Raw genomic sequence first — 23,496 nt, 5'->3', positions numbered from 1 at the left:
CACGGAATTGCGGATCAGTTGGGGGAGGGAGTTCCAGAGCCTGGGAGCTGCCCTGGTGAAGGCTCTGTCCCCAAAACTGCAGAGGTTGGACTTGTGGATGGAGAGGAGACCGGCTGATGTGGATCTGAGGGACCGTGAGGGTTGGTAGGGGGAGAGGAGGTCAGTGAGATATGGGGGGGCCAGATGGTGGAGGGCTTTGTAGGTGAGGACCAGGATTTTGTAGGTGATCCTGTTGGCCTTCATAACAAGAGGAGTTGAGTATAGGAGCAAAGAGGTCCTTCTGCAGTTGTACAGGGCCCTAGTGAGACCACACCTGGAGCATTGTGTGCAGTTTTGATCCCCTAATTTGAGGAAGGACATTCTTGCTATTGAGGGAGTGCAGCGTAGGTTCACAAGGTTAATTCCCGGGATGGACACGCTAGAGGCAGGAAACATGTTCCCGATGTTGGGGGAGTCCAGAACCAGGGGCCACCGTTTAAGAATAAGTGGTAAGCCATTTAGAACGGAGACGAGGAAACACTTTTTCTCACAGACAGTGGTGCTCTGCTGTTCCTAGTGTGTGTAGGATAGTGTTAATGTGCAGGGATTGCTGGTCGGCGTGGACACGGTGGGCCGAGGGGCCTGTTTCTATGCTGTATCGCTAAACTAAACTAAAAGTTGACTCTTAACATCCTGGTGAATGGTCTCTGCCCCCTTGTAGCCCCACAGGAGGCCACGAGCTCGGAGCGGTGCCCGGGATTGGGTCAGCTGGACTCTGCCCGGGCAGAAGCCAGGTCCCTGGATGCCGCGCCCATCTGCAGGGGCCGTCACGCCTTCAGTCCCTCCGTCTCCAGGTCCTCCAGCGAGAGCGAGCTGCCCTTCCCCATCCTACTGGAAGACGTGAGGAAGAGAAGCCCACCCCAGCAGGACCTTGTTCAGTCGGAACCCATCGACGCACAGATCCCCCCGAAGCAGAGGGCCTTCGAGACCACCGCAGTCAACAGAGGTAAGAGGAATCGTGCTTCAGCGTTTTCCCCGCGTGTTCTCCGCTTTCCCCGAAGATCAGGTCACCTGATGTGGACAAAAATGCCGGAGAAACTCAGCGGGTGAGGCAGCATCTATGGAGCGAAGGTATAGGTGACATTTCAGGTATGAAGAAGGGTCTTAATAGACAATAGACAATAGGTGCAGGAGCAGGCCATTCGGCCCTTCGAACCAGCACCGCCATTCAATGTGATCATGGCTGATCATCCCCAATTAGTCTGAAGAAGGGTTTCGGCCCGAAACGTTGCCTATTTCCTTCGCTCCATAGATGCTGCTGCACCCGCTGAGGTTCTACAGCATTTTTGTGTATCCCAAATAGTACCCCGTTCCTGCCTTCTCCCCATATCCCCTGACTCCGCTATCTTTAAGAGCCCTATCTAGCTCTCTCTTGAAAGCATCCAGAGAACCGTCCTCCACCGCCCTCTGAGGCAGAGAATTCCACAAACTCACATCTCTCTGTGAGAAAAAGTGTTTCCTCGTCTCCGCTCTAAATGGCTTACCCCTTATTCTTAAACTGTGGCCCCTAGTTCTGGACTCCCCCAACATCGGTAACATGTTTCCTGCCTCTAGCGTGTCCAAACCCTTAACGATCTTATATGTTTCAATGAGATGCCCTCTCATCCTCCAGCTTTGTCCCCGCGTGGGAGTCTCCGCTTTCCCCGATGATCAGGTCACATGAGGTAGACAAAAATGCTGGAGAAACTCAGCGGGTGAGGCAGCATCTATGGAGCGAAGGAATAGGTGACGTTTCGGGTCTGAAGAAGGGTCTCGACCCGAAACGTCACCTATTCCTTCGCTCCATAGATGCTGCCTCACCCGCTGAGTTTCTCCAGCATTTTTGTCTACCTTCGATTTTTCCAGCATCTGCAGTTCTTTCTTAAACGGGTCACCTGATGCATCATTTCATCTCATGTTCATGTTCGTAGTGGTAGGAGAAGAATTAGGCCATTCGGCCCATCAATCTTCTCCACACCATTTAATCATGGCTGGTCCATCTCTCCCTCTCAACCCCATTCTCCTGCCTTCTCCCCAGAACCCCTGACACCCGTACTAATCAAGAATCTACCCATCACTGACTGGGCGTCCACAGCCTCCTGTGGCAACGAATTCCACAGATTCACCGCCCTCTGATTCAAGAAATTCCTCCTCATCTCCTTCCTAAAGGAACGTCCTTTAATTATGAGTCTGAGACCTCTGGCGAGCAGGCAGGAGGATGGGGTTGAGAGGGAGAGATAGATCAACCATGATTGAATGGCGGAGTATACTCAATGGGCCGAATGGCCTAATTCTGCTCCTAGAAACATAGAAAATAGGTGCGTGAGTAGGCCATTCGGCACGTCGAGCCAGGACCGCCAATCAATGTGATCATGGCTGATCATCCCCAATCAGTACCCCGTTCCTGCCTTCTCCCCGCATCCCCCGACTCTGCTATTTTTAAGAGCCCTATCTAGCTCTCTCTAGAAAGTGTCCAGAGAACCTGCCTCCACCGCCCTCTGAGGCAGATACACAACCGTCTGGGTGAACGAGTCCCTTCGCTTGTGAACTTATGACCGAGCCGGTGTCACCAACGCTGCTGTTCTGTGTCTCCAGGGTCTTGCAATGAATCGGAGAGCGATGACTCCGTACCTGACCTGGAGGAGCCTGAGGTTTCGTCGCCGCTTGCTGGACAAGAACAGGTGTGTGGCACGGACGCTAATGTCAACCCTTCCTCCGCACCAGGGGTGGGCAACCTTGTTGTGCATAGGGGCCGGGACGCATGTCTGTGACCGGATGGCGGGCCACATCTATCACGTGTACACATGGAATCCCGCCCCCATCCCGCCCCCATCCCGGGCAACAAATCACGTGTTCACGGAAGGTGGACAAAAATGCTGGAGAAACTCAGCGGGTGAGGCAGCCTCGTGCAATCCTCGCATGTCTCACCCGCTGAGTTTCTCCAGCATGTTTGTCTACCTTTGATTTTTTTTCGGCATCTGCAGTTCTTTCTTAAACGTGTTCACGGAAGGTGCGCGGCCGTGCCGGCGGCTTTGCGCAGGATGCAGTACAGACAGAGCTCGCCACGCTCAGCGCTCGGCGGGCTGGATGATTACGGGGAAAAAAAATCCGCCTCCGGGCCGGATGATTTCGGGTTACGGGCCACATTCGGCCCGGGGGCCGTAGGTTGCCGACCCCTGGCCCAGCCCTGGTTGGAGATGGGATGAGGATCTCCTCCACAACTTGGGGAATGTTGATTCTGTACAGTTTAGACATACCAGAGAGAGAGGCTTGGATAGAGTGGATGTGGAGAGGATGTTTCCACTCATGGGAGAGTCTAGGACCAGAGATTGTAGCCTCAGAATTGATTAGTATCTGTGCCAGGGGTGATGGGGAGAAGGCAGGAGAATGGGGTTCGGAGGGAGAGATAGATCAGCCTTGATTGAATGGTGAAGTAGACTTGATGGGCCGAATGGCCTAATTCTGCTCCTATCACTTATGACCTTATCAGATATAGCATGGAAACGGGCCCATTCTAACACTAACACTATCCTGCACACACTAGGGATTATTTTTACATACACCAAGTCAATTCATCAACAAACCTGCCCGTCTTTGGAGTGTGGGAGGAAACCGAACATCTCGGAGTAAAGCCATGCAGGTCACGGGGAGAACGTGCATACTCCGTACAGACAGCGCCCCTGGTCGGGATCGAACCCGGGTCTCTGGCGCTGTGAGCGCTGTAGGGCAGCAACTCTAGCGCTGCGCCACAGTGCCGCCCTTGTGGCCGGAGTTCCCCATCGCATAATGTCTTGCATTCACAGAGTCACACTTCACTGAAACCAAGGCGACCAACATGGCCAATGCAAGCTAATGCCAAGTGCCCACGTTTGGACACAAATCATTCTTAAGCACATAAATCATAGGAGAAGAATTAGGCCATTCGGCCCATCGAGTCTACTCCGCCATTCAATCATGGCTGATCTATCTTTCCCTCTCGGCCCCATTCTCCTGCCCTTCTCCCCTATAAACCTTGACGCCCGTAAGAATAAGGGGTAAGGCATTTAGAACGGAGACGAGGAAACACTTTTTCACACAGAGAGTTGTGAGTCTGTGGAATTCTCTGCCTCAGAGGGCGGTGGAGGCCGGTTCTCTGGATGCTTTCAAGTGAGAGCTAGATAGGGCTCTTAAAGATAGCGGAGTCAGGGGATATGGGGAGAAGGCAGGAACGGGGTACTGATTGGAGATGATCAGCCATGATCACATTGAATGGCGGTGCTGGCTCGAAGGGTCGAATGGCCTCCTCCTGCACCTATTGACTATTATCCATTGACTTGGCCTCCACAGCCATCTGTAGCAATGAATTCCACAGATTCACCACCCTCTGACTAAAGAATATTTAATCTGAACCGTCAAAACCTTTCCTATCCATGTACCAGTCCAAATGTCTTTTGCATGTTGTTATAGTACCTGCCTCAACTAACTCCTCTGGAAGCTCATTCCAAACCCCACTAACATTTGTGTGAATAAGTTGCCCCTCAGTTTCCTATGGAAAAAATCCACATACACTTTAAACCTACTGCACCTAATTTCTATGTCTATGTTTCGATGTAATAATAACACTAGACAATAGACAATAGGTGCAGGAGTAGGCCATTCGGCCCTTCGAGCCAGCACCGCCATTCAATGTGATCATGGCTGATCATCCCCAATCAGTACCCCGTTCCTGCCTTCTCCCCATATCCCCTGACTCCGCTATCTTTAAGAGCCATATCTAGCTCTCTCTTGAAAGCATCCAGAGAACCGGCCTCCACCGCCCTCTGAGGCAGAGAATTCCACAGACTCATAACACTGTGAGAAAAAGTGTTTCCTCGTCTCCGTTCTAAATGGCTTACCCCTTATTCTTAAACTGTGGCCCCTGGTTCTGGACTCCCCCAACATCGGGAACATGTTTCCTGCCTCTAGCGTGTCCAAACCCTTAACAATCTTATATGTTTCAATAAGATGCCCTCTCATCCTTCTAAACTCCAGAGTGTACAAGCCCAGCCGCTCCATTCTCTCAAAGAGCTGGAGTAACTCAGCAGGACAGGCAGCATCTCTGGAGAGAAGGAATGGGTGATGTTTCGGGCCGAGACCTTTCTTCAGACTGTTAGGTCCCGGTTTGACCCCATTGCCCTTCTGAACCAGAGCAGCCACATTGTCTGTTCTCCAGTCTTCCGGCGCCTCATCTGTGACTGAAGTGCTTGCAAAGATGTGTTATATTTGCAGGAGGCTGCAACAGTATAAATCATCAGATATCTATGCCGGGTGTAAGATGCGTCACTAACAGATGAAAGGCAACTGAACACGAAGAATTGGATCATTTTTACATTTTGTCATCCAGTTTACACTGTCTGAATCGATTTTGGTCACAAGGTTAATTCCCGGGATGGCGGGACTGTCATATGCTGAGAGAATGGAGCAGCTGGGCTTGTACACTCTGGAGTTTAGAAGGATGAGAGAGGATCTTATTGAAACATATAAGATTATTAAAGATTTGGACACGCTAGAGGCAGGAAACATGTTCCCGATGTTGGGGGAGTCCAGAACCAGGGGCCACAGTTTAAGAGTTAGGAGGTTGCAGGGTGACCTGGACAGGTTGAGTGAGTGGGCAGATGCCTGGCAGATGCAGTATAATATAGATAAATGTGAGGTTATCCACTTTGGTAGCAAAAACAGGCGGACAGATTATTATCTCAATGGGGTTAGGTTAGGTAAGGGGGAGGTGCAGCGAGACCTGGCCATCCTTGTACACCGGTCACTGAAAGTTGGCGTGCAGGTACAGCAGGCAGTGAAGAAAGCTAATGGAATGTTGGCCTTCATAACAAGAGGATTTCAGTACAGGAGTAAAGAGGTTCTTCTGCAGTTGTATAGGGCTCTGGTGAGACCACATCTGGAGTATTGTGTACAGTTTTGGTCTCCTAATTTGAGGAAGGACATCCTTGTGATTGAGGCAGTGCAGCGTAGGTTCACGAGATTGATCCCTGGGATGGCGGGACTGTCATATGAGGAAAGATTGAAAAGACTAGGCTTGTATTCACTGGAGTTTAGAAGGATGAGCGGGTATCTTATAGAAACATATAAAATTATAAAAGGACTGGACAAGCTAGATGCAGGAAAAATGTTCCCAACGTTGGGCGAGTCCAGAACCAGGGGCCACAGTCTTAGAATAAAGGGGAGGCCATTTAAGACTGGGGTGAGAAAAAACTTTTTCACCTAGAGAGTTGTGAATTTGTGGAATTCCCTGCCACAGAGGGCAGTGGAGGCCAAATCACTGGATGGATTTAAGAGAGAGTTAGATAGAGCTCTAGGGGCTAGTGGAGTCAAGGGATATGGGGAGAGGGCAGGCACGGGTTATTGATTGGGGACGATCAGCCATGATCACAATGTATGGTGGTGCTGGTTCGAAGGTCCGAATGGCCTCCTCCTGCACCTATTTTCTATTATTCTATGTTTCTAAGAATAAGGGGTAAGGCATTTATAACGGAGATGAGGAAAAACTTTTTCACTCAGAGGGTTGTGAGTCTGGAATTCTCTGCCTCAGATACACAGTGAAGAAAGCTAATGGAATGTTGGCCTTCATAACAAGAGGATTTCAGTATAGGAGTAGAGAGGTTCTTCTGCAGTTGTATAGGGCTCTGGTAAGACCACATCTGGAGTATTGTGTACAGTTTTGGTCTCCTAATTTGAGGAAGGACATCCTTGTGATTGAGGCAGTGCAGCACACTAATCAAGAATCTATCTATCTCTGCCTTAAAAATATCCATTGACTTGAAAGTTAGGGCTGTCCCGGTGGCGCAGTGGTAGAGTTGCTGCCTTACAGTGAATGCAGCGCCGGAGACCCGGGTTCCATCCCGACTACAGGCGCTGTACGGAGTTTGTACCTTCTCCCCGTGACCTGCGTGGGTTTTCTCCGAGATCTTCGGTTTCCTCCCACACTCCAAAGACGTGCAGGTTTGCAGGTTAATTGGCTTGGTGTAAGTGTAAATTGTCGCTAGTGGGTGTAGGATCGTGTTAATGTGCGGGGATCGCTGGTCGGCCTGGACCCGGTGGGGCCGAAGAGCCTTTATTCCTCTCTGTATCTGTAAACTAAGCTAAACTAATTCCACAGATTCGCCATCCTCTGACTAAAGAAGTTCCTACTCCTCTCCTCTGAAAGGAAGTTATTTAATTCTGCGGCTGTGTCCTCTGGTCCTGGACTCTCCCATTAGTGGAAACATCCTCTCCACATCCACTCTATCCAGGCCTTGCACTAGTCTGTACGTTTCAATGGGCCCACCGCCTTCAAACGCTCATCATATGTTAACCCATTCATTCCTGGGATCGTTCTTGTAAACCTCCTCTGGACCCTGTCCAGAGCCAGCACATCCTTCCTCAGATATGGTGCCCGATGGTGGAGTCTTTGGGAAAACACCTCCTTCAGAATGACAAAGGGTCTCCACCCGAAATGCTGCCTGCCCGTGCCCTTGGGAAGGGTGGGGTAGTGGGCTTCACGCACCCATGTTGTACAGGCCCACCAAGGACTCATTGTTGTATAGATGCTTGCAGACATGAGGAACTGCAGATGCTGGGATCTTGAGAAAAACACCGAGTGCTGGAGGAACTCGGCAGGTCAGGCAGCATCCATAGAGTGTCGGGTCAGACTGATGGATGTGGTAGGGTGGGGGGGTTCGGAGGGGGAGAAAACTGGGAATGGGAGATGGGAGTGGGACAAAGCATGGAAACTACAAAATCATAAGAGGAATAGATCAGGAAAGGAAGGGAATCGAAAACCATAGGTTTAAGGTGAGGGGGGAAAGATTTAACAGGAACCCGAGGGGTAACTTTTCCACACAGAGGGTGGTGGGTGTATGGAACAAGCTGCCAGAGGAGGTAGTTGAGGCTGGGACTATCCCATTGTTTAAGAAACAGTTTGACAGGTACATGGATAGGACAGGTTTGGAGGGATATGGGCCAAACAGACTGGACAAGCTAATCAGGAAGGCCGGCTCAGTGGTCGGGGCTGAGCAACGAACGGTCCAGCAGGTGGCAGAGGCCAGAACTCTGAACAAACTGGGTTCAATAATGACCAACCCCACTCACCCACTCCATGCCCTGAAGGTGATCAAGAGCAGCATCTTCAGTCAGAGACTGATTGCACCAATGTGCAAAACTGAGAGACATAGGAAGTCCTGTTTACCAGCTGCTATAAGGTTATATAATGCGCATAAATAACTGCACTTTTTAAAATTAATTGTATTTTAACTTGTATTTTAACTTGTATTTTAACTTGTTAAGTATGGAAGCCATTTGAGGAAATGTGTGGTGTTATGTCTGTCTTGAAGCTGTCGTGGCACTGTAATTTCCTGTAAAGGATTATTAAAGGTATAATCAATCAATCAAACACAGGCAGATGGGCCTAGTGTTGACTAGTGTAGATGGGACAAGTTGGCCGGTGTCAATTGGCATGGTATGAATGTAAATTGTCCCCAGAGCATGTAGGATAGTGTTAGTGTGTGGGGATCAATGGTTGGCATGGACTCGGTGGGCCGAAGGGCCTGTTTCCGCACTGTATCTATAAACTAAAGTGAAACTAACAGTTAGACAGGTATTTAAGAAGGAACTGCAGATGCTGGAAAATCGAAGGTAGACAAAAGTTAGAAGTTAGAGAGGTACATGGATAGGACAGGTTTGGAGGGATATGGGCCAAACGCGGGCAGGTGGGACTAATGTAGATGGGGCATGTTGGCCGGTGTGGACAAGTTGGGCCGAAGGGCCTGTTTCCATGCTATGTGTCACTGACTCTAAGTGATAGGTGGATACCGTGAGTGGGGGAGGGGGTTGTTTGATGGGCAGATGGTTGGGTAATAGTCCGCTCTGCATCTAATCCATGTTGCATCTAACGATACGATACGCTACGATAGAACTTTATTGATCCCAGGAGGGGAATTAATCTGCTAAAAACACAAACTGCTTGAAACATGAAGTTAAAGTGACGAGCGGAAAGCATTGGGGATGTGCAAAGATTGGGGGGGGGGGGGGGGGGGGGGGGGGGTGGGGTGGGGAGGGGTCTCCGTCAGTCTACCCCACGACAGAAGGTGGAGGAGTTGTGCAACGGATGTCGTAACCAGAGAATGACTGGCGTTTTCGGGGCGAGAATATTTTTGGTGTCGGGGATGTCTGTGAATATTAAGTACAATTTGTTCTGTTTTTTTTGGGTAACATTGGCTGGTAGTCGCAGTTGGCTCAGGCGGTGGGGATTGGCGATGAGCCCGTGAGCAAAGCCAAGCAGAGCCGCAGTGAGAAGAAGGCGCGCAAGGTGAGTCAATGCATGTCGACCGACGGCGGCGTGTGTACACGTGTGAACAGGCGTGTGGAAACATAGAACATAGGTGGACAGGTGCATGGATAGGACGGGTTTTAGAGGGATGTGGACCAAACGCAGGCAGGTTGGACTTGTTTCGATGGGCCATGTTGGTTGGTGTGGGCAAGTTGGGCTGAAGGGCCTAGAAAGTAGGTGCAGGAGTAGGCCATTCGACCCTTCGAGCCAGCCATTCAATGTGATCATGGCTGATCGTCCCCAATCAGTTCCCCGTTCCTGCATTCTCCCCATATCCCCTGACTCCGCTATCCTTAATACCCCTATCTAGCTCTCTCTTGAAAGTACCCAAAGAACCAGCCTCCACCGCCCTCTGAGGCAGAGAATTCCACAGACTCACAACTATCTGTGTGAAAAAGTGTTTCCTCGTCTCCGTTCTAAATGGCTTACCCCTTATTCTTAAACTATGGCCCCTGGTTCTGGACTCCCCCAACATCGGGAACATGTTTCCTGCCTCTAGCGTGCCCAAACCCTTAATAATCTTATATGTTTCAATAAGATTCCCTCTCATCATTCTAAACTCCAGAGTGTACAAGCTCAGCCGCTCCATTCTCTCAGCATATGACAGTCCCGCCATCCCGGGAATTAACCTTGTAAACCTACGCTGCACTCCCTCAATAGCAAGAGTGTCCTCCCTCAAATTGGGGGACCAAAACTGCACACTCCCTGGGTGAAAAGATTTTTCCTCATCTCAGTCCAAATTGGCCTTCCCCTCATTCTTAATTTGTGAGCCCTGGTTCTGGAGCTCAGCATGTATGTACAAACCTGTGATCCACAAGACCAAGACTTAGACAAGACCATATGGGTGTTGACCCGAAACGTCACCTATTCCTTTTCTCCGGAGATGCTGCCTGTCCCGCTGAGTTACTCCAGCTTTTTGTGTCTATCTTCGGTTTAAACCAGCATCTGCAGTTCCTTCCTGCACAAGGAACTACAGATGCTGGTTTAAACCAAAGAGAGATGCTGTAAGCTGGAATAACTCAACAGGTCAATCCAAAGGTTTGTAGATTAATTGGCTTCAGTTTAAAAAAAATTGTAAATTATTCCAAGTGTGTAGGATAGTGCTAGTGTACGGGATGATCGCTGGTTAGCATGGACCTGGTGGGCCGAAGGGCCTGTTTCCACGGTCTATCTTCAAAGACAGACCTGTGTTCGACCCGCGCTTGGACAAGACTTTATTGATGCAGGTTTGTAGGTTAATAGATGGTTTTTTAGCTGCCAAGGGGATAAGGGACTACGGGGAGAGGGCAGGGATATGGACCTAGGTATGGTTAGTATAGTAAGACCTGAGTGATCTCCTGGACAAGTGTCGATCGCCTGGATTGGGGTCGGAGAGGAATTTCCCGGATTTTTTTCCCGAATTGGACCTGGGTTTTTATCCGGTTTTTTGCCTCCCCCAGGAGATCACGCGGTTCTTGGGGTGGAGAGGGGAGATAGCGGTATAAAGGGGAGGGTAGTGTCTTGTGTTCTGTGTCTTGTGTCTACTGTTTGTGGGTAAGGGTGTCTGTTTAGTGTTCAGCCATGAGCGAATGGCGGTGCGGGCTCGACGGACCTGGTGGTCTACTCTCGCACCTACTTTCTATGAATTGTTCATCTGAATTATCCAACTGGATAGACTCGGCTTGTACTCGCTAGAATGTAGACGATTGAGGGGGGATCTTATTGAAACTTACAAAATTCTTAAGGGGTTGGACAGGCTAGATGCAGGAAGATTGTTCCCAGTGTTGGGGAAGTCCAGAACAAGGGGTCACAGTTTAAGGGTAAGGGGGAAATCTTTTAAGACCGAGATGAGAAAAACATTTGTCACGCAGAGAGTGGTGAATCTGTGGTATTCTCTGCCACAGAAAGTAGTTGAGGCCACAGTTCATTGGCTATATTTAAGAGGGAGTTAGATGTGGCCCTTGTGGCTAAAGGGATCAGGGGGTATGGAGAGAAGGCAGTTACAGGATAGAAACATATAAAATAGGTGCAGGAGTAGGCCCTTCTAGCCTGCACTGCCATTCAATATGATCATGGCTGATCATCCAACTCACTATCCTGTACCTGCCTTCTCCCCATACCCCCAGCTATTTACAATTTATATTAATGATTTGGACGAGGGAATTGAATGCAACATCTCCAAGTTTGCGGATGACACGAAGCTGGGGGGCCAGTGTTAGCTGTGTTAGCAGGATACCGAGTTAGATGATCAGCCATGATCACATTGAATGGCGGTGCTGGCTTGAAGGGCCGAATGGCCTACTCCTGCACCTATTGTCTATGTTTCTATGAAAATTGCCCATAAAGTGTAGGGAGTGGATGAGAAAGTGGGATAATATATAGATAGTGTGAACGGGTGATTGATGGTCGGCGTGAACTCTGGGCCGAAAGGCCTGTTTCTGTGCAGTTTCCATGCGTTTGTCTCTTATTCTCTCTCTCTCTCTCCTCCACTCAACCAATCCAACCCCCCCCCCCCCCCCCCACCAACTCTGTCCCAGGCCATGTCTAAGCTGGGCCTACGCCAGGTCCATGGTGTGACACGGATAACTATCAGAAAGTCCAAGAACATCCTGTTTGTGATAACGAAACCCGACGTCTTCAAGAGCCCGGTGTCCGACATCTACATCGTCTTCGGAGAAGCTAAGGTGAGAACTTGTTCCTGACTGCGACAGGGCGGCACGGTGGCTCAGCGGGTAGAGGCGCTGCCTTACAGGGTCAGAGACCCCGGGTTCGATCCCGACCACCGGTGCTGACTGTACATTCTCCCCGCGACCTGCGTGGGTTTTCTCCGGGTGCTCCGGTTTCCTCCCAAACTCCAAAGACGTACAGGTTTGCAGGTTAATTGGCTTTGGTAAATATTGTAAATTGTCCCTAGTGTGGGCGGGATAGTGCTCGTGTACGGGGATCGCTGGTCGATTAGTTGATCAGTACGGGTGTCGGAGGTTATGGGGAAAAGGCAGGAGAATGGGGTTGGGAGGGAGAGATAGACAATAGACAATAGGTGCAGGAGTAGGCCATTCAGCCCTTCGAGCCAGCACCGCCATTCAATGTGATCGTGGCTGATCATCCCCAATCAGTACCCCGTTCCTGCCTTCTCCCCATATCCCCTGACTCCGCTATTTTTAAGAGCCCTATCTAGCTCTCTCTTGAAAGTATCCAGAGAACCAGCCTCCACCGCCCTCTGAGTCAGGGGATATGGGGAGAAAGCAGGAACGGGGTACTGATTGGGGATAATCAGCCATGATCACATTGAATGGCGGTGCTGGCTCGAAGGGCCGACTGGCCTACTCCTGCACCTATTGTCTATTGTCTGAGACACAGTAACAGATTAATGCATAATGAAGTAACCTGCCTCCTTAAGACAGGAGACCTGGATAGAGATGATGTGGAGAGGATGTCTCCACTAGGGGGAGAGTCTAGGACCAGAGGCAATTACCAAGCCAATTCACCTACAAACCTGTACGTCTTTGGAGTGTGGGAGAAGACCGAAGATCTCGGAGAAAACCCACGCAGGTCGCGGGGTGAATGTACAAACTCTGTACAGACAGCGCCCGTAGTCGGGATCGCTGTACGGCAGCGACTCTACCGCTGCGCCACCCAACTTCTTGGGTCCCTGAAAGGCGCGGTGAAGATCTAATCCTTCTTCTTTTTCTCCTTTATTGCAGATTGAAGATCTATCCCAGCAGGCCCACAAGGCCGCGGCAGAGAAGTTCAAAGTCCCGATCGAACATGCGACCTTGATCCCGGAGACAACTCCCACCCTCAGCATTAAGGAGGAGAGTGAGGAAGAGGAGGTAAAATGTTCCTGAGGCACTCATGGCGTCATGGAGTGATACAGCGTGGAAACAGGCCCTTCGGCCCAACTCGCCAACACCGACCAAAAGGTCCTTCTGCAGTTGTACAGAGCCCTAGAGACCACACCTGGAGTATTGTGTGCAGTTTTGGTCCCCTAATTTTTCTTGCTGTTGAGGGAGTGCAGCGTAGGTTCACAAGGTTAATTCCCGGGATGGCGGGACTGTCAAATGCTCAGAGAATGGAGCAGCTGGGCTTGTACACTCTGGAATTTAGAAGGATAAGAGGGAATCTTATTGAAACATATAAGATTATTAAGATACACAAAAATGCTGGAGAAACTCAGCGGGTGCAGCAGCATCTATGGAGCGAAGGAAATAGGCAACGTTTCAGGCCGAAACCCTTCTTCAGATTAGAGGGTTTGTTATTAAGGGTTTGGACACGTTAGAGGCAGGAAACATGTTCCCGATGTTGGGGGAGTCCAGAACCAGGGGCCACATTTAAGAATAAGGGGAAAGTCATTTAGAAAGGAGATGAGGAAACACTTTTTCACACAGAGAGTTGTGAGTCTGTGGAATTCACTGCCTCAGAGGGTGGTGGAGGCCGGTTCTCTGGATACCTTCAAGAGATAGCTAGGTAGGGCTCTTAAAGATAACGGAGTCAGGGGATATGGGGAGAATGCAGGAACGGGGTACTGATTGTGGATGATCAGCCATGATCACATTGAATGGCAGTGCTGGCTCGAAGGGCCGAATGGCCTGCTCCTGCACCTATTGTCTATTGTTTATTGTCAAACAATGACCATCTACACTAGTCCCACCTGCCTATGTTTGGCCCATATCCCTCCAAACCTCCCGAGCGCAGGAGGATGAGGGGTGATCTTATAGAGGTGTATAGAGGGAAGATATTACAGCAGTGCTTTGGCAGGATAGATTAGAGGGCTCATCTAGGGAGGCTATTTGGGTGGAACTGAGAAGTGGGAAAGGTGTAGCAACACTTATAGGGGTGTATTATAGACTGCCAAATGGGGAACGAGAATTGGAAGAGCAAATATGTAAGGAGATCGCAGATATTAGTAGTAAGCACAAGGTAGTGATTGTGGGAGATTTCAACTTTCCACACATAGACTGGGAAACACATTCTGTAAATGGGCTGGATGGGTTGGAGTTTGTAAAATGTGTGCAGGATAGTTTTTTGCAGCAATACATAGAGGTACCTACTAGAGGAGGGGCAGTGCTGGACCTCCTGTTAGGAAATGAGACGGGACAGGTGGCGGAGGTATGCGTTGGGGAGCACTTCGGGTCCAGTGATCACAATACCATTAGTTTCAATATAATTATGGAGAGGGTCAGAACTGGACCTAGTGTTGAGATTTTTGATTGGAGAAAGGCTAACTTTGATGAGATGCGAAATGATTTAAAAGGAGTGAACTGGGACATTTTGTTTTATGGGAAAGATGTAGAAGAGAAATGGAGGACATTTAAAGGGGAAATTTTAAGAGTACAGAATCTTTATGTTCCTGTTCGGTTGAAAGGAAACAGTAAAAATCGGAAAGAGCCCTGGTTTTCAAGGGAAATTGGACATCTTGTTCGGAAAAAGAGGGAGATCTACAATAATTATAGGCAGCATGAAGTAAATGAGGTGCTTGAGGAGTATAAGGAATGTAAAAAGAATCTTAAGAAAGAAATTAGAAAAGCTAAAAGAAGATATGAGGTTGCTTTGGCAAGTAAGGTGAAAGTAAATCCAAAGGGTTTCTACAGCTATATTAATAGCAAAAGGATAACGAGGGATAAAATTGGTCCATTGGAGAGACAGAGTGGACAGCTATCTGCAGAGCCAAAAGAGATGGGGGAGATATTGAACAATTTATTTTCTTCGGTATTCACCAAGGAGAAGGATATTGAATTATGTGAGGTAAGGGAAACTAGTAGAGTAGTTCTGGATACTATGAGGTTCAAAGTAAAAGAAGTACTGACACTTTTGAAAAATATAAAAGTGGATAAGTCTCCAGGTCCTGACAGGATATTCCCTAGGACATTGAGGAAAGTTAGTGTAGAAATAGCCGGGGCTATGACAGAAATATTTCAAATGTCATTAGAAACGGGAATAGTCCCCGAGGATTGGCGTACTTGCGCATGTTGTTCCATTGTTTAAAAAGGGTTCTAAGAGTAAACCTAGCAATTATAGACCTGTTAGTTTGACTTCAGTGGTGGGCAAATTAATGGAAAAGATACTTAGAGATAATATATATAAGCATCTGGATAAACAGGGTCTGATTAGGAACAGTCAGCATGGATTTGTGCCTGGAAGGTCATGTTTGACTAATCTTCTTGAATTTTTTGAAGAGGTTACTAGGGAAATTGACGAGGGTAAAGCAGTGGATGTTGTCTATATGGACTTTAGTAAGGCCTTTGACAAGGTTCCTCATGGAAGGTTGGTTAAGAAGGTTCAACTGTTGGGTATAAATGCAGGAGTAGCAAGATGGATTCAACAGTGGCTGAATGGGAGAAGCCAGAGGGTAATGGTGGATGGCTGTTTGTCGGGTTGGAGGCGGTGACTAGTGGGGTGCCTCAGGGATCTGTGTTGGGTCCTTTGTTGTTTGTCATGTACATCAATGATCTGGATGAAGGTGTGGTAAATTGGATTAGTAAGTATGCAGATGATACCAAGATAATGGATAATGAAGAGGATTTCCAAAGTCTATAGAGTGATTTAGGCCATTTGGAAAAATGGTCTGAAAGATGGCAGATGGAGTTTAATGCTGATAAATGTGAGGTGCTACACCTTGGCAGGACAAATCAAAATAGGACGTACATGGTAAATGGTAGGGAATTGAAGAATACAGTTGAACAGAGGGATCTGGGAATAACCGTGCATAGTTCCTTGAAGGTTGAATCTCATATAGATAGGCTGGTAAAGAAAGCTTTTGGTATGCTAGCCTTTTTAAATCAGAGCATTGAGTATAGAAGCTGGGATGTAATGTTAAAATTGTACAAGGCATTGGTGAGGCCAAATCTGGAGTATGGGGTACAATTTTGGTCGCCCAATTATAGGAAGGATGTCAACAAAATAGAGAGAGTACAGAGGAGATTTACCAGAATATTGCCTGGGTTTCAACAACTAAGTTACAGAGATAGGTTGAATAAGTTAGGTCTTTATTCTCTGGAGCGCAGAAGGTTAAGGGGGGGACTTGATAGAGGTCTTTAAAATGATGAGAGGGATAGACAGAGTTGACGTGGACAAGCTTTTTCCTTTGAGAATAGGGAAGATTCAAACAAGAGGACATGACCTCAGAATTAAGGGACAAGTTTAGGGGTAACATGAGGGGGAACTTCTTTACTCAGAGAGTGGTAGCTGTGTGGAATGAGCTTCCAGTGGAAGTGGTGGAGGCATGTTCGTTGGTATCATTTAAAAATAAATTGGATAGGCATATGGATGAGAAGGGAATGGAGGGTTATGGTATGAGTGCAGGCAGGTGGGACTAAGGGAAAATAATTGTTCGGCACGGACTTGTAGGGCCGAGATAGCCTGTTTCCGTGCTGTAATTGTTATATGGTTATATGGTATAAAATCATGAGAGGAATAGATCGGGTAGACGCACAGAGTCTCTTGCCCAGAGTAGGGGAATCGAGGACCAGAGGACATAGGTTTATGTTGAAGGGGAAAAGATTTAATAGGAATCTGAGGGGTAACATTTTCACACAAAGGGTGGTGGGTGTACGGAACGAGCTGCCAGAGGAGGTAGTTGAGGCTGGGACTATCCCAACGTTAGACAGGTACATGGATAGGACAGGTTTGGAGGGATATGGACCAAACTCAGGCAGGTGGGACTAGTGTAGCTGGGAGATGTTGGCCGGTGTGGGCGAGTTAGGCCGAAGGGCCTGTTTCCACACTGTATCATTATGTGACTATGTCTTGTCCTGTCCTATCCATGTACCTGTCTAAATGTTCCTTAAATGTGATAGTCCCTGTCTCAACTACCTCCTCTGGCAGCTCGTTCCATGCACCCATCATACTTTGTGTGAAAAAGTTACCCCTCAAGTTCCTATTAAATCTTTTCCCCTTCACCTTAAACCTATGTCCTCTGGTCCTCAATCCCCCAACTCTGGGCAAGAGACTCTCTGCATCTACCCGATCTATTCCTCTCATGATTTTGTCCACCTCTATAAGATCACCCCTCATCCTTCCTGCGCTCCATGGAATAGAGACCCAGCCTACTCAACCTCTCCCTGTAGCTCACACCCTCTAGTCCTGGCAACATCCTCGTAAATCTTCTCTGCACCCATTCCAGCTTGACAACATCTTTCCTGTAGCACGGTGCCCGGAACTGAACATGTGGCCTCACCAACGTCTTGTACAACTGCAACATGACCTCCCAACGTCTATACTCAGAGAAGGTTGGACTCTTGGGTTGAGAAGCCAGATTGAGATTGAATGAATGAAGGATACAGCACGGAGAAAGGCCCACCAGCCCACCGACTCCACACCAAACCCCTCCAGACCATCGGTCACCCGTTCACACCAGCTCTGTGTTGGCCCATTTTCCCATCCACTCCCTGCACACACTCTGGATCCATTTAGAAAGGGCCAATTGACCAACAAACCTGTGGGATGTGGGATGAAACCTGAGAACCCAGAGGAAGCCCACGCAGGTCACGGGGTGAACGTACAAACTCTGTACAGACAGCGCCCAAGGTCAGGATCGAACCCGGGTCTCTGGTGCTGCATGGCAGCAGCGGTAGAGTTGCAGCCTTACTGCGCCAGAGACCCGGGTTCGATCCCGACTACTGGTGCTGTCTGTACGGAGTTTGCTATTGCTATTGAGGGATTTTACAAGGTTAAATCCCAAAATGGCGGGACTGTCATATGCTGAGAGAATGGAGCAGCTGGGCTTGTACACTCTGAAGTTTAGAATGATGAGAGGTGATCTCATTGAAACATATAAGATTATTAAGGGTTTGGACACACTAGAGGCAGGAAACATGTTGGGGGAGTCCAGAACCAGGGGCCACAGTTTAAGAATAAGGGGTAAGCCATTTAGAACGGAGATGAGGGAACACTTTTTCACACAGAGAGTTGTGAGTCTGTGGAATTCTCTGCCTCAGGTGGAGGCCGGTTCACTGGATACTTTCAAGAGAGAGCTAACCATATAATAACCATATAACAATTACAGCACGGAAACAGGCCATCTCGACCCCTCTAGTCCGCGCCGAACACATAATCTCCCCTAGTCCCATATACCTGCGCTCAGACCATAACCCTCCATTCCTTTCCCATCCATATAACTATCCAATTTATTTTTAAATGATAAAAACGAACCTGCCTCCACTACCTTCACTGGAAGCTCATTCCACACAGCTACCACTCTCTGAGTAAAGAAGTTCCCCCTCATGTTACCCCTAAACTTCAGTCCCTTAATTCTCAAGTCATGTCCCCTTGTTTGAATCTTCCCTACTCTCAGTGGGAAAAGCTTTTCCACGTCAACTCTGTCTATCCCTCTCATCATTTTAAAAACCTCTATCAAGTCCCCCCTTAACCTTCTGCGCTCCAAAGAATAAAGCCCTAACTTGAGCTAGATAGGGCTCTTAAAGATAGCGGAGTCAGGGGATATGGGGAGAAGGCAGGAACGGGGTACTGATTGGGGATGATCAACCATGATCACATTGAATGGCGGTGTTGGCTCGAAGGGCCGAATGGCCTACTCCTGCACCTATTGTCTATTGTTTATTGTCAAAACATATCCCATCTACACTAGTTCCACCTGCCTACGTTTGGCCCATATCCCTCCAAACCTCCTGATCACAGGAGGATGAGGGGTGATCTTATAGAGGTGTATAAAATCATGAGAGGAATAGATCGGGTAGATTCACAGAGTCTCTTGCCCAGAGTAGGGGAATCGAGGACCGGAGAACATAGGTTTATGGTGAAGGGGAAAAGACTTAGTAGGAATCTGAGGGGTAACTTTTCCACATCCAGTGACCATGTGGGTTTTCTCCGCAATGTCTGGTTTCCTCCCGCACTCCAAAGACGTACAGGTTTGTCGGTTAATCGGCTTGGGCGTGAATATAAAGTTGTCCCTGGTGTGTGTAGGATAGTGTTAGTGTGTGGGGTTCGCTGGTCGACGCCATCAGCTGGTAGACCAAGACTCTACCCGATGTGCCAATGTGCCACCCCACTAAAATGGGCCGCGAACATTCTTCACCGTGTGCTTAACTTTCAGATGGACGAAACGGGACTGGAGGCGAGGGACATCGAGCTGGTGATGGCCCAGGCTAACGTGTCCCGAGGCAAAGCTGTACGAGCCCTCAGACACAACAAGAATGACATCGTCAACGCTATCATGGTGAGTTGCTCTGGTATCAAGGACCAGCCGCACCCTGGCCACTCCCTCTTCTCCCCTCTCCCATCAGAGCTAGATAGGGCTCTTGAAGAGGTTCTTCCACTGTTGCACAGGCCTCCACAGAAGGCAGTGGAGGCCAATTCTCTGGATGCTTACAAAATTCTTAAGGGGTTGGACAGGCTAGATGCAGGAAGATTGTTCCCGATGTTGGGGAAGTTCAGAACAAGGGGTCACAGTTTAAGGATAAGGGGGAAATCTTTTAAGACCGAGATGAGAAAAACATTTTTCACACAGAGAGTGGTGAATCTCTGGAATTCTCTGCCACAGAAGGTAGTTGAGGCCACAGTTCATTGGCTATATTTAAGAGGGGAGTTCGATGTGGCCCTTGTGGCTAAAGGGATCAGGGGGTATGGAGAGAAGGCAGGTACAGGATACTGAGTTGGATGATCAGCCATGATCATATTGAATGGCGGTGCAGGCTCGAAGGTCCGAATGGCCTACTCCTGCACCTATTTTCTATGTTTCTATTTTCTATGTTTCTAAGAGAGTGTTAGAGTTCTTAAAGATAGTGAAACATATAAGATTATTAAGGGTTTGGACACGCTAGAGGCAGGAAACATGTTCCCGATGTTGGGGGAGTCCAGAACCAGGGGCCACAGTTTAAGAATAAGGGGTAAGCCATTTAGAACGGAGACGAGGAAACAATTTTTCTCACAGAGAGTGTTGAGTCTGTGGAATTCTCTGCCTCAGAGGGCGATGGAGGCCGATCCTCTGGATACTTTCAAGAGAGAGTTAGATAGGGCTCTTAAAAATAGCGGAGTCAGGGGATATGGGGAGAAGGCAGGAACGGGGTACTGATTGGGGATGATCAGCCATGATCACATTGAATGGTGGTGCTGGCTCGAAGGGCCGAATGGCCTCCTCCTGCACCTATTGTCTATTGACTATTGTTTCCCACACTCCAAAGACGTGCAGGTTTGCAGGTTATTTGGTTACTATAAATTGTTCCCAGAGCCTATGATAGAATTTGAGGTTTTCTGCCATCTCTACATCAGCACCGTCAATGCAAACTGGGGTCTGTGTACCATTCGGCCCATCAAGTCTACTACACCATTCAATCATGGCTGATCTATCTCTCCCTCCTAACCCCATTCTCCTGCCTTCTCCCCATAACCCTGACACCCGCACTAATCAAGAATCTATCTATCTCTGTCTTAAAAATATCCACTGACTTGGCCTCCACAGCCGTCTGTGGCAAAGAATTCCACAGATTCAACACCCTGTGACTAAAGAAATTCCTCCTCATCTCCTTCCTAAAGGAACGTCCTTTAATTCTGAGGCTACGACCCCTAGTCCTAGACTCTCCCACTAGTGGAAACATCCACTCTGTCGAAAATGAGTGGGTCTTTAAGTCTTTAAGATGGTTCAGCCACTTGAATCCCCGTCTGGTCTTAGTTATAGTCACAGAGTCATACAGCACGGAAACAGGCCCTTCGGCCCAACTTGTCCATGCTGACCGAGCTGTCCCATAACTGCCAGCTAATCCATTCTCCTGTTTCTCCCAGAGTCAGAATCACTTGGACTCGTATGGATGAGGCGATCAGCTGGGAATAACCAGGGTACAAAGGTCATAAGTGATAGGAGCAGAATTAGGCCATTCGGCCCATCAAGTCTACTCCGCCATTCAATCATGGCTGATTTATCTCTCCTTCCTAACCCCATTCTCCTGCCTTCCCCCATAACCCCTGACACCCGCACTAATCAAGAATCTATGTATCTCTGACTTAAAAATATCCACTGACGGCCTCCACAGCCTTCTATGGCAAAGAATTCCACAGATTCACCACCCTCTAAAGGAATTCCTCCTCATCTCCGTCCTAAAAAAATGTCCTTTAATTCTGAGGCTGTGATTTCTGGTCCTAGACTCCCTCCCACTAGTGGAAACATCCTCTCCACATCCACTCAATCCAGGCCTTTCACTATTCTGTACGTTTCAATGTGGCCTCCATCTGGGGACCATCAGTTTGCCAAACAGGGAAAAGGGCCTGGCCCACTTGGACGACCTAACCCGCCAGTTCTGGCGAGTTTGCCCTCGACTTATCCACGTGGCATGGTCGACACGAGGTCGTGGGAGGTGTTCGTAACTCTCCTTCATGCTCGAGAGTGGTCGCCGCGTACTCGAGGCCTCAGCTAGATCGCGGCGTATTTTTGAACATGTTGAAAATTGCCCGTGAGTAAAAAAAGGTCGCCATGGAAAAAATCGATACTTTTTTTACTCGTAGGTTTAGTCGTAGTAGGTCGGCATGTTAGTCGTAGGTAATCGAGGGTAGTCGAAGGTAGTCGTAGATAGTCTTCATCATAGTCGAAGGGAGGTCGAAGGAGGTCGTCTTCACTCTCCACTATCCGATGTCCAATTTTCCCGTAGCTAGTCGTAGCTAGTCGAAGCTGGTCTTCAACATAGTCGAAGCTGGTCTTCAACATAGTCGAAGCTGGTCTTCAACATAGTCGAAGGAGGTTGAAGGAGGTCTTCAACATGACATTTTTTCAAACTCTTCTAAACTCGCCAATTAGGTCGCCCAAGTGGGACAGCCCCTAAAGGATAGTTATGTGTGGGAAGGAACTGCAGATGCTGGTTTAAACCGAAGATGGACACAAAATGCTGGAGTAACTCAGCGGGACAGGCGGCATCTCTGGAGGGAAGGAATGGGTGACGTTTTGGGTCGAGACCCTTCTTCGGAAGTTATCGTCTTTCTTTAATTCTTCTCTCTTTTCTCCTCTCTAGGAATTAACAATGTAAACTGCAAAATGGAGATCTATTTCTATATATATTCGCTGGATATTATCGACATTATAAACTATAACCAAACTGTAAATCATACAAGTTTGCATCTGTTATACTGCTAGTAAACTTAGTAAATGGAAACCAAACGAGAGTGTCTTGTGTTTCTTCAAAGTGCTGGAGAAACTCAGCGGGTGCAGCAGCATCTATGGAGCAAAGGAAATAGGCAACGTTTCGGGCCGAAACCCTTCTTCAGACTGATGGAGGGTGGGGGGGGGGGGGGGGGGGGAAATAAAGGAAGAGGAGGAGCCTGAGGGCTGAGGGAGAGCCGAGAAGGGGAGGAGATAGCAAGGGCTACCGGAAATTGGAGAATTCAATGTTTATGCCACTAGGGTGCAGACTGCCCAAGCGGAATATGAGGTGCTGTTCCTCCAATCTCCGGTGGTGTTCACTCTGGCCATGGAGGAGGCCCAGGTCAGAAAGGTCGGATTCGGAATGGGAGGGGGAGTTGAAGTGCTGAGCCACGGGGAGATCAGGTTGGTTAATGCGAACTGTGCGGAGATGTTGGGCGAAGCGATCGCCAAGCCTACGCTTGGTCTCACCGAAGTAGATCAGCTGACATCTAGAGCAGCGGATGCAATAGATGAGGTTGGAGGAGATGCAGGTGAACCTCTGTCGCACCTGGAATAACTGCTTGGGTCCTTGAATGGAGTCGAGGGCGGAGGTAGTGTTTCTTCAAAACAGTTGCCCGGAGAGTGAAGAGGTTTTTACACAGGGTGACAACCATCTGCAGGAAATAGACACAAAATGCTGGAGTAACTCAGCGGGTCAGGCAGCATCTCTGGAGAGAAGGAATGGGCAACGTTTTGGGTCGAGACCCTTCGTCACACCCTTTTTTGTGTAGGATAGCGTTAGTACGTACAGGGTGATCTATGTCATTCAAAAGGAACTGCAGATGCTGGTTCGTACCTAAGATGGACACAAAATGCTGGAGTAAATCAGCGGGTCTGGCAGGTTGATAGTATCCAGAGAACCTGCCTCCACCGCCCTCTGAGGCAGAGAATTCCACAGACTCACAACTCTGTGCGAGAAAGTGTTTCCTCATCTCCGTTCTAAAAGGCTTTACCCCTTATTCTTAAACTGTGGCCCCTGGTTCTGGACTCCCCCAACATCGGGAACATGTTTCCTGCCTCTAGCGTGTCCAAACCCTTA

At 48.6% G+C, this 23,496-nt stretch overlaps 1 protein-coding gene across 1 annotated transcript in view; it reads left to right on the top strand.

Moving 5' to 3' along the window:
- LOC116972605 (nascent polypeptide-associated complex subunit alpha, muscle-specific form-like) overlaps positions 1–22,433 on the top strand; it is a 32,910-nt gene extending 10,477 nt beyond the window's left edge. Inside the window, exons 3-9 of the mRNA XM_033020420.1 lie at positions 701–985; positions 2,614–2,699; positions 9,251–9,334; positions 11,872–12,018; positions 13,039–13,167; positions 19,386–19,508; positions 22,288–22,433. Of these exons, the coding sequence (XP_032876311.1) occupies positions 701–985; positions 2,614–2,699; positions 9,251–9,334; positions 11,872–12,018; positions 13,039–13,167; positions 19,386–19,508; positions 22,288–22,302 (869 nt within the window). The 3' untranslated portion in view covers positions 22,303–22,433. The remainder of the gene's footprint in view (positions 1–700; positions 986–2,613; positions 2,700–9,250; positions 9,335–11,871; positions 12,019–13,038; positions 13,168–19,385; positions 19,509–22,287) is intronic.
- Positions 22,434–23,496: the final 1,063 nt, after the last annotated feature.

The sequence above is a fragment of the Amblyraja radiata genome, chromosome 4, assembly GCF_010909765.2.
Source record: "Amblyraja radiata isolate CabotCenter1 chromosome 4, sAmbRad1.1.pri, whole genome shotgun sequence".
Classification (NCBI taxonomy): Eukaryota; Metazoa; Chordata; class Chondrichthyes; order Rajiformes; family Rajidae; genus Amblyraja; species Amblyraja radiata.
The sequence above is the reverse complement of the archived record's forward strand: the minus strand, read 5'-3'. Positions and strand labels throughout refer to the sequence as shown.